General features: G+C 40.6%; 1 protein-coding gene across 1 annotated transcript in view; it reads right to left on the bottom strand.

Moving 5' to 3' along the window:
- The window catches only part of AS3MT (arsenite methyltransferase), a 16,571-nt gene extending 5,742 nt beyond the window's left edge, over positions 1–10,829 (bottom strand). The window contains exons 1-10 of the mRNA XM_024734980.1: positions 10,662–10,829; positions 10,420–10,460; positions 10,030–10,157; positions 8,631–8,781; positions 7,982–8,118; positions 6,882–6,951; positions 5,670–5,751; positions 4,179–4,310; positions 3,708–3,850; positions 1,759–1,893 (exon numbers count right to left, since the gene is read on the bottom strand). Of these exons, the coding sequence (XP_024590748.1) occupies positions 1,759–1,893; positions 3,708–3,850; positions 4,179–4,310; positions 5,670–5,751; positions 6,882–6,951; positions 7,982–8,118; positions 8,631–8,781; positions 10,030–10,157; positions 10,420–10,460; position 10,662 (1,020 nt within the window). The 5' untranslated portion in view covers positions 10,663–10,829. The remainder of the gene's footprint in view (positions 1–1,758; positions 1,894–3,707; positions 3,851–4,178; positions 4,311–5,669; positions 5,752–6,881; positions 6,952–7,981; positions 8,119–8,630; positions 8,782–10,029; positions 10,158–10,419; positions 10,461–10,661) is intronic.
- Positions 10,830–11,516: the final 687 nt, after the last annotated feature.

The raw sequence follows: 11,516 nt of genomic DNA, 5'->3' as shown, positions 1-11,516 counted from the left end.
AAAAAAAAAAAAAAAAAAAAAAAAAAAAAAAAAAAAAAAAAAAGATAACACACAGAGTGGGAGACGTTTTTGCAAATCATGTACGTGATAAGGGTCTAGTATCCAGAATATATAAAGAACTCTTACAACTCTGCAACAAAAAGACAAACTACCCAATTTAAAAACAGGCAAAGGACAAGACAGTTCTTCAGAGAAAATATACAAATGGTCAAGAAATTATACAGTCAACAAGCACATGAGAAGATGCTTAACATCATTTGTCATTAGGGAAATGCAAATCAAAACCACAGTGAGGTACCACTTCACACTAAGATGGTTACAATCAAAACAGAACAGAAAATAACAAGTGTTGACAAGGATGTAGAGAAACTGGAACCCTTGTACACTGCTGGTAGGAATGTAAAATGGTGCAGCCACTGTAGAACACTGTTTGGTGGCTTTCCAAAAAGTTAAATGGAGAATTACCATATGACCCAACAATTCCACTTCTAGATATAGACCCAAAAGGATTGAAAATAACTACTCAAACAAGTACATGAAACACATACACAGGCATGTTCACAGCAACACTACTCACAATAGCCAAAAAGTAGAAACAACCTAAATGTCTGTCAACTGATGAATGGATAAAAAAAAAAAAATGAGGTCTATCCTCATTTTTAGTCCCTAATACAAGGGACTACTGTTCAGCCATAAAAAGGAATGAAATACTGCTATATGGATAAACCTTTAAAACATTATATTAAGTAAAAGAAGCCAAACAAAAAAGGCCACGTAGTGTATGATTCCACTTACATGAAATGTCCAGAATAAGCAAATCCAAAGACAGAAAGCAGATTAGTTATTGCCAGGGGTGGGAGAGGGGGAGATTGGGGAATTACGGCTTAATGGGCATGGGATTTCTTTTGCAGGTGATGAAAGTTTTCTGGCACTAGATAGTGGTAATAGTTGCACAACCTTATAAATATACTAAAAGCTGCTAAATTGTACATGTTAAAATGGTTAAAATAATGAATTTTATGTTACATGAATTTTATCTCATTTTTAAAAAGTACTAAAAGAAAACATAAGTAAATTTATAATGTTCACATAGAGCATTGTGAACGTCCTATAATAATTCCTTTAATTCCTTTAACCATTTTCTATTAGAGTGATATTCATTTTTGAATAGTCTCTCTATAGGAGACTATTATATTTTGCAAATATTTTCTCTCATTTATCTTTTTATTTGCTTTTTTTTCCTGAATAGATGTTTTCAATTTCTATGTAGTCGTTTCCTTTATGGTTTCTTTCTCATTTCTTTTCTTTTAATTTATTAAAAGAAAAAAAAGTGAGCGGGGGCTACTCTTCTTTGCGGTGCTCAGGCTTCTCATTGCGGTGGCTTCTCTTGCTGCAGAGCGTGGGCTCTAGGCGCACGGGTTTCAGTAGTTGTGGCTCGCCGGCTCTAGAGCACAGGCTCAGTAGTTGTGGCGCACAGGCTTAGCTGCTCAGCGGCATGTGGGATCTCCCCGAACCAGGGCTCGAACCCGTGTCCCCTGCATTGGCAGGCGGATTCTTAACCACTGTGCCACCAGGGAAGTCCAGGAAAATGAAGTTATGAAGGTAAATCATTTTATAGGTACAAAAATGCTAGAAATAAGTTATGGTGGCCAACTAAAAGAACAATGCTTTGTTTTTTGCTTTAGCAGTCTGTGGTGACCATAACGATTTTTTAAATGGTTCTCTGTTTGAGGTTAGGGAATTGAAAGCCGAGCAAACCTTTGCTTCAAGAGCAGTATAGCCTCCACATGTCGGCAACTTCTCTCCAATTGGCCTGATCAGAAAATCTTGGGCAAATCGTGAATTCTTCAGGATAGCTGCTGTTTCTTCGTCCACTTCAACAGTTTCATCTTTCTGAAGGGTAACATGAAAAACACATTCTTAGAGATGCCTCTTTTGTCTCAATAGAAGAAAAACACCCTGAAGTTCTACTAATGAGCAATATCTCAAGATAAAGAGACTATACCTTTTGACATAAGTATTTTCTCATGTTCAGACCCTGCTGCTAGCTTCATGCTTATTTCCACATGGAACTGACCAGTGTCGTTATCAGTTTTCCTTTGGTGACAGTGCAAAAAAAAGGGCACTTGTGGCTCCAGTGTCTAGTCTCTGCTCAGAGGCAAATGTAGAAAACCACTGCTCTCTGAGTTTCACCTTGTTCATTGCTAAAATGAGGGCTTTGGACTAGTGGCTTTTAGTGTATTTCCTTGAGTCCCAGGGTGCCTGGGAAGGGTGTAAAGGGTCTACGCCTTGGGAACCAGGAGCGAACACAGGAGATTCTGAGCTGTCCAATCCCTGCTCCTATCAGATAAACTCTGCTTGTATCCCTTCAGATACTGGGATTATATAAAGCAATGACGGACACATAGTATTGGTCTTTTAACTAAAATTTTGCTGAAAGAAATAATTCTGGGGGGGTTAGAGAGTGGGCGAAATGGTTAAAGTGGATCAAAAGATACAAACTCTCAGTTATAAAATAAATAACTCATGAGGATATAATGTACAGCATAGTGACTTTAGTTAATAATAGTGTATTATATATTTGAAAGTTGCTGAGAAAGTAAACCTTAAAAGTTCTCATCACAAGAAAAAACAATTTGTAAATATGTATGGTAATGGACATTAACTAGACTTACTGTGGTGATCATTTTACAATACATACAAGTATTAAATCATTATGTTGTATACCTGAAACTAATATAATGTTATATGTCAATTATATCTCAATAAAAAATAATTCTGCTATTAGAAATGTTTTGAAAGCCAGTAGGCCAGAGTAATGATTTCAAAGGCCCTTCCCACTCTGATCCTGTGAACCTAACGAAGCAGGCAAGTGGCAGTGTATCAGTGAAAAAGCATTAATGGCTCTGCTGCACCAGGGCGTATTTTAGAAATTTGAAAATGCTATCTAGACAAAAAAACCAGATGAAGGAAACAGTAAAGTTCTTCCACCTCTGGAGCAAATAATGACTGCATCTTCTATTTACTGAGTTCCCAGTACCAATGTTTTGCTACATTATTGCTAATCTTTATAGAAATTCTGCCATGTAGGTATTATTATCCCTACTTTTACAGTGGAGCAAATTGTATCTCAAACAATTTTGGTGGCACATTCAAGTTTACCTGAGTAATAAATAAATAACAGAGCCAGAATTTGAAACCAGGTATCTAATTCCAAAGCCTGTACGTCTCTGTTTTGAGAAAACAAAACCTACTCTAAAAAGAGTAGTAGAAATGTCAATGTCATCATTAAACACTAACAATCCTTAATTCCACAATACAATTAAACAACTGAAATACTGTTATGCAGTCCTCTCCTATTTTTCCATCCTTTCTCTATAATTCCATTAATTTGATGTCTGAATGACATTTCTCATAGAAAAGTTTTTTAGATGTCACAATGGTATTTGGTTATGTAGGAGAATATTTTATTCTTAGGAGATGCATGCTGAACTCTTTAAAGGTAAAATGTCATGATATCTGCAACTTACTTTTCAATGGTTCAGCAAATATGTATATACGTATATGTATATGTGTGTGTATATATATAGACAAACGCACATACACCAAGACCAGAAGAGTGAGAAGCAATGGAAGGTTAAGAAAAGGTTCCTGGAGCAAAGGGAAGAATAGGAAGAATGCTGCAAGTCATGGAAATCTTTATTTACCTTAAATGTGAAATTTGCATCAAATATTAGTTCTTTTTCGTGTCCTGTGATTCCTCCATTGTAAATAACTTGGCATCTTTTGGTTGGTCCTGTCTTAGGGAGTTTGAAAAGGCGAAATGTAGCAGAAACAAAATGGCAGTCACCTAAAAACAGAATATACTCATGGTTCATCTCCAGCACTCCAACGGCTATTGGTTTGCTCAGCAGATGAAGGCTTAATATTATAAAGACGATTTCTTCTTTGCATGCCATCAATTATCTTTATGGGCCCATCACTCTATTTACTGAATAACTTCAAAGTGCTTTATTAAATGCCAAACTTTGGGAGGTTGCCATTAAACAGGAGACAAGATGGAGATTTCCAGATGACAAAAGTCTCCTTCAATGAGACTCACTCAGGAGACACTTGATAATCACCAAATTTGAACCATTCAGGGTGCAGTTATAACAGTCCCTACTGCTGTTTCTTACCGATCATGTTTTCTAGTTCCTTGTTTTGAACTGTAATAAAATTGGCAGTGACCAAACGTGGAGGGCAGAACCCAATTTTTTGGGCAAGGATAGCAAGGTCCTTCCAGTACAAAGCACCACCCAGGCACTCACCTAAAAACAAGAAAAATCACAGATCAACCAATACAACTAGGTATTAAGGGAATTATTCTTCTGTATAATTGATTAGGCTATGGTATTACTTAAAGCATAGGTTCTAGAAAAATAGAAGAAGGACCTGAGTGTCCCCCAAGGTATAGAAAGTCATGGTTGAAACCAGATATGCTAGCTAATGGTCTCTGGGAACCATTGTTCAGGACAGTCACTAATATATTGGTTCTATCAATCATAATATTCATGTAGGTATTAGGTCACATTCTGAAAAGCACTCTATGTAAAAAAACATACAAGAAAAATTCCAAAACTGCCTCTTAGTTCCAGATTAATCTCATAATGATCTGCTACTAGAACAGTAATTACTATTAATGTTCATAAGGCATTTTACAGTTTTTAAATTTATTACATCAACAAATTAGAAATAATCTAAATCATCACCAATAGAGAAATGGTCAAATAAATTATGGTGCAGCTGTACAATACAGTTGTATAATACAAACATTTAAAAATTTTTTTAAAGTTTTAGGCTTAGGAAATATGCTAAATAAAATTAGAATACTAAATTCTATATGCAGCATACTCCCAATATTATTATACACACCCACAGGAAAAAAAACCCAGAAGTGTGTATACTAAGCTATTAAAAGAGGTTATTACTGGGTTATGTGCTTAGTAGTAACTTTTTTTTTTGTATTTTCCAACTTTTTTTTTTTCTTTTTTGGCTGCGCCACACGGCTGTCGGGATCTTAGTTCCCCGACCAGAAATTGAACCTGGGCCCCCTGCGGAGTCCTAACCACTGGACACCAGGGAATTCCCTATTTTCCAACTTTTTAACAATATCCATTTCTTCTTGTATAATAAGAAAAAAGTTAACATGATTTATTTTTAAAAGTTAAGAACTTTTGATTTCATAACCAGACTGACCAAACACATGCATTTACCTCCTCAACGTCCAGAGACTCCATGAAAATGACAGTAAAGGAATCGACAACACAATAATGATGAGAACACGGGGAATTAAGGAGGCATCAACTCTGGAGCAGTTGCCGTCATTTCCACACTAGAGCTTTTAAGAATTTTTCACATTCATTATCCCATTTAATCTTCATAACAGCCCTCTAAGGCAGATTGAATTATTACCTCCATTTTACAGTACAGAACACACGGCTCAAAGAGATGAATTGAATTGTCCAAGGTCATACCAGATTTGAGTGTCAGAGGAGGAACAGAACCTAAGCCTCCTGAACTAATCCCATGTTCCCACATCACAAAGCCTCATCCTGGATATTAGCAGGATGGAACTCTGTACTTGGACGAGTATCTGCCTCAAAACAAAATAAAACACAAAAACCTACCCCTTAAAACTTTGTGTGTCCTGACTTCTTCTGGCAATTCAAGGCTAGCATAGACGTCACTGAAATATAGCTCCCCACCGTGCTGAAACAGCAGAATTAATCCAAACAAGGTTAAAGATTACATTAGTCCCAGATAGCAAAGGAATGAGGGGCTAAAATCAAGTTTTAAAAAAACAACCGAAGTTCTTGAGCTGACCCTTTTTGGACAAATAACTACTAGCTGCCTCCCTAGTTATAATCATAGCCAACTGCCAAGATTTGTTTTCAGTGCCTCACTCAACAGGTAATAAAATAACTTTCCAAGCTTAACCAATCTGAAGCGAAAGTAACCACAGGTTGTTACAGAACTAACAAAAGTAAACGGTATTCATAAACTCTTCTCCCTTAAAAATTATATAACTTTTGTAATGTTATTTATTTTTATAATAACACATTATCTTTTTAAAACATTGTCCTTAAAATCTCAGGCATATGAGTGATCAGATTTTAAGATTTTATTCAACTAATTTCAAGAGCACGGACATCTAGATTCTATAGTAATGTCTCTACCTTCTACACATACACCCTGGTGAACACAGTGAGCTGGTCTATACAATGGCCTACTCATTAAGACATTGTTAAATCGTTTCTACATAGATATTCTTATTTGATCTCTAAAACAGCCCTATAAACCAAGAATCTCATAATCTTCTATCTTCTGTCATGAAGAGATACATCTCATGATACATATAGAGGGTGTGGAGCTCCTGCAAGTTTTCCTTTAAGAGACTAGTTAATGGAAAAGATCCATCTTCCTTAACTTCCCAAAGATCTGGAGCCCTGATGGATACAAAATAAGGATCCCTGAGAAACACTGTCCATGCTAGGAAAGTATATTCAAAATAACCTTAGTAGTCAGTCCAAAGGTCCCCACAGCTCTGCAGATGCTATTCTAGGATTATGTACAGCAGCAAGCAGGAGGAAAAACAGCCAAGAAAGCAAATTTTAACATATTCAATCACAATCGTGACTCTCAGATTTATCACCTTTTGCAACCTAGAGGAAAACAAATTCATATCTAGGGTATTCCTGTCACTCCCACATTTTGCCACTCTTTCTAATTTAATGGAGAAATTGAGAGTTTGAGCTCTCAGCTCAAGGGGACAAGAACAGGACATATCCCATGTGCTCTCACTGATGTTCAAAGACCACTGGTCTCCCTCTTCCCCTCACCTTTAACACTCGATATACCTCCTGCAGCACTTGCTGTTTATCAGGTACAAGGTTAATGACACAATTGGATCTAAAAAAGAAGAGACAGAATGTCAAGCACGTCTGCAGACTACTTAGACACCTTCAAATCCTTTGGAGATTACCTAAAGGTGGTTCCCACCATTTTCTCAAAGCTACACTATTCTTCCCACCTCCCTCCTCTCTTCCCCACACTCAACTTTGTCCCAAGATAAGGGAGATGGACAGAGTGTTTGAAATCTCAATAAACTGTTAGCAAGTTTGAGCGTGCAGAAAAAATTTTGAGGCATGCTTCTTATTTGTTTCTGCCCTGATGTTGACTGTACACAATGACCTGGGACCAGACGCCTACTGCACAAGGCGTTTCTTATGCCACATGTAAATAGGCTAAGTTCCTCAAAGGCAGCTTTATTAAGGCATGATTTGACAACTCAGAGGAAAAACAGCAACACAGAATCCTATAATTTGCCATGAAAATAATACTGAAGATAACATATTGTATAAGCAGACTCATTGGTCTTGCTGGTCTTTTGGGCCCATTCGTAAACCACGGTTAAGTTTAAAATACATTCTCGGGACTTCCCTGGTGGTGCAGTGGTTAAGAATCCGCCTGCCAATGCAGGGGACACAGGTTCGATCCCTGGTCTGGGAAGATCCCACATGCCATGGAGCAACTGTGTGCCACAACTACTGAGCCTGTGCTCTAGAGCCTATATGCCACAACTACTGAAGCCCGAGCCCCTAGAGCCCATGCTCTGCAACAACCGAAGCCACCGCAGTGAGAAGCCAGCGCACCACAATGAAGAGTAGCCTCTGCTCGACACAACTATAGAAAGCCCGTGCACAGTGACGGAGACCCAATGCACCCCCCCAAAAAAAAAAATTAAAATACGTTCTCTCTCAGGCTAGTGTGTTCTGTGGCTGGTGGACTACAAGGGCCCCAGGCCATCTCCATCCCTTTATTAAGTTATGCTAAGTTTAGTTTAACCCCCCAAATAAGAATCCATTCAGCAAAAAGTGGTGACATTCGTGTGTTCAATAGGAAATGGGCTATCTTCACAACAGTAAGGACATAGACCTACATAACAATATCGTAACTCTCATTCTTGATGCCAGCCTCTCCTAACTTCTCTATGTAGCCATGAATAAAAGTCACATTGGGTGCCTGGAAGCCATATTTTTCCATGTGATATTCAATGTACTTGTTAGCCACTTCTACCTAAAGGAAGAAAAAAAAATAGATTTGATAATCAACATTTTTTAATGCACTAATTTTTTCTTAAAGTTTCCTATTACTAATGGAATGTACTGCCCCCAGAATGTTTTAGGTACATAAACGAGGTTCATCTGGGCATGCAGGATATACTACAGAGTGGGACAACTCAATGGGGCATAAACCCCCTGTTTGATACATGGGTTTTATTTGAATAAACTCTTCACACAATAAGAAAATCTTTCAGGACAGATGGCAGAAAGAAGGAAAAGATCAAACTCCATTCAGTCATCTTGATATTCATAAATCAGATCAAACCTTTGACTCTGTGCTCCCAGAGAAGCCCCTAATTGTCAAAGTTCTCGGTTTCCAGGTCAGGAAGCAGTAATGGCACAAGCGAGCACTGCATTTAGCACCCTTCTTAAATTATCCTTGAAGAGTCACAAGGAAACAACTTTATCTCTAGAAGAATGCTCTTCAGAATTTTTTCCTCCTTGTCCTTGAAATAATTGCCTCACCTGACCTTCTGTCATGTCTATTCCGGTGACATGTCCCTTCTCACCAACCAGCTGACTAAGTGCATAGCAGTCTCGGCCACTTCCACTCCCCAGGTCCAAAATCCAGCAGTTTTCCAGACACTCAGGGATGACCAGACCACAGCCATAATATCTGGGAAATAGAAAATATATACACATTTTTTCCCTCTAGAGACGAGAAGATGTGGAACCATTAAATCTTATAAATCCTTCCTCCCTCCCTCCCTCCTTTTCTTCCTTCCATCATCCATTCAATTTCTCTTTAGATGTTTAGTCTCCCTCACTACACCGGAAGCTCCATGAAGGCTGGGACTCTATCTGCTTTGTTTACCATTGAGTTGATGGGCACTGTACCAGGTACTAAGACAAATAAACCAACTAAAATATTTGTTAGGCATTAACTGAGCATCTTATGCAGGTCCAGGACTTCCTAGTTATTGAAGAAGAAAGGTAAGACAAAAATTCTGTCCCTTAAGTGTATTTAACGAGGGAGATAAAACGCAAACACAGAAAACATTTTCCATGATTTATTTACAAACTGAGTGGCACAGGAAGTAAGTGTTATAGTGGTTTGGGAAAGTGGTGCCCAAGGATTAAAGAAGGCTTCACAAAGTAGGTAGGACATCAGTGAAGCGTTGGATAGGTAGATTTGGAAGGTAGAAAGGACGGGGTGGGGGGGCTTCCCTAGTGGCACAGTGGTTAAGAATCCACCTGCCAATGCAGGGGACATGGGTTCAAGCCCTGGTCTGGGAAGATCCCACATGCCGCGGAGCAACTGAGCCCGCGTGCCACAACTACTGAAGCTCGCACACCTAGAGCCCGTGCTCTGCAACAAGAGAAGCCACCGCAGTGAGAAACCCTCGCACCACAACGAAGAGTAGCCCCGCTGGCCACAACTAGAGAAAGCCCTCGCGTAGGGATGAAGACCCAATGCAGTCAAAAATAAATAAATTATTTTTTTAAAAAGGAAGAAAGCAAGCAGGGGGAAGGCATTCCAGACTGATAACTTCATGCCGGGCCGGCAGAAATCATCTTGGCAGTGTTGATGGCAGGAGGAAGGGAAAGGTCTGGTTACAGTATAGTGCATCAGAGGGAGCCAAGGTTGGTTAGGAAGGGAGGGCCAACGGGGACAGGCTTGAATGTCAGGTCCAAGGAGTGTGAATGTATCCTGTGAGTAAAGGGGCAAATGTGTGGGTCACTGGAAGCTCTTCAACAGAGCAGTAAGATGATCGATCAGTGCTGTGCTTTACCAGTTTTATAATAGATAAGGCAAGCTCCATGGATTTGAGGAGATGGGTTAATTCCCTAGCGACCTGGCATCACTATATTTTGAGAAAGATGCTGTCTGGGGTCTGCGTGGAGGCAGCACAGGGCACTTTACCTCAAGGATACCTCCTCATTTACATTCTGCAGGGCTTCCCGGATGTGCTTAGGGACTGGCCTGGCTGCAGTGACACACGCATTGGTCTGGAGGTCTGCTGATTTCTTCAGCACCTGCCCGTAGTAGGTCTGACCCAGGGGCCAAGGGTGGGGTGAGGGGTGAGAAAAGAAGAGTTGGAGCTGGTGTCCTCAGGGTGGAGGCGCCCATACGCCCCACCAACCCCCTCCAGCCCCGCCAGGCCTGGCCAGCCTTTGCTCGCTACAAAGCTCTAAGCCCGGACTTGGCCCTGCCCCACCCCAAGGATCCTGGCGGGCCAGGTTGGGCTTCCAAAGGCCTAAAGTTCCCACTCAGCTGAGGCTCCACCGCAGCCATAGGCCCTACTGCGAGCACCTGCACGTCCTTCCGGATCTCAGCGTCGCGGGTGGTGGCCACTGCCAGGAGGGAGAAAAGGCAGCTTAAAGGCGAGGGCGCTGAGCCCGCATGGGGGAAGGGAGCCCCGGGACTGAGGGGTGGTCTAGGGGCGGGCGGCAGGCGGGAGCGCAGCGGGTGGTGATGGTGGGGGTGGGGGGAGCAGGGTTAGGGGCAGAGAGCCTGCCCTGGGGGCGGGCGGGGAGGCGAGGGACCACACTCACTGTCTCCTCGGACTTTGGAACTTGGGTCCCCAGCAGCCTGCTCTCGAGGCCCAGCGCTCCGGAGGCCCAGCGCTCCCGAGGCCCCGCCCCCGGGCAGGAACCCACCTGCGCAGTCCGACCACGAGTCCTTCCTCGCGCTCCGGCCCTAGTGTGCCCAAAGTCAGCTTGGCTGTCTTTGGTCTTTCCAACCAGGAAGAGGCTCTTACTATTAAGGATCTTCCTTTATTGCTCCACTGTGCTTTTCATTTTATAATGCTCGTATGAACACCCACGTATATACTGATTTTTGCTCCCTTTGGGAATGAAATCACCTTTTCTCAGTCTACTTTTTAAAGTCAAGTGTATTGAGAGAGAATTTACATTCAGTAAAATTCACCTTTCTTTATAAAGTGTACAGTTCTGTGAATTCTAACAAGGTATATACATCACCGCAATCAAGACTCTCACCCAAAATGTTTCTTCCTGCCCCTTTGCATAGTAAATCTCCCCACCCCAGCTTCTAAACAACCATAGATCTGTTCTCCCTCCTTTCCCAGAATGTCATAGTGATGGAATCAATGATTCCATATCAATCTCAGTCTATTTTGAATTGTATTTAGGAAAGCAACTTTGCTAAGTTCATTTTTAACCTCTAGTATTTTTTTGGTCAATTCACTTGTTTTCTAAGTATTGTCATTTCATCTTGCAGAAAAAAATTTTTAATTTAATTAATTTCTACACTCCTACACTGGTATACCTTATTTCCCTTTGTGGTTATAACAAGAATTTCTATTCATTAGGATAGTAAGGCGATATGGGGTTCCAACTGAAAGGATATCTGAATGGAAGATTTACTAAAGTATACTCATTTTTCAG

The sequence above is a fragment of the Neophocaena asiaeorientalis genome, unplaced genomic scaffold (genome assembly GCF_003031525.2).
Source record: "Neophocaena asiaeorientalis asiaeorientalis breed wild unplaced genomic scaffold, Neophocaena_asiaeorientalis_V1.1 scaffold240, whole genome shotgun sequence".
NCBI lineage: Eukaryota > Metazoa > Chordata > Mammalia > Artiodactyla > Phocoenidae > Neophocaena > Neophocaena asiaeorientalis.
Note: the sequence above shows the minus strand (reverse complement) of the source record. Positions and strands in the feature narration are given on the sequence as shown.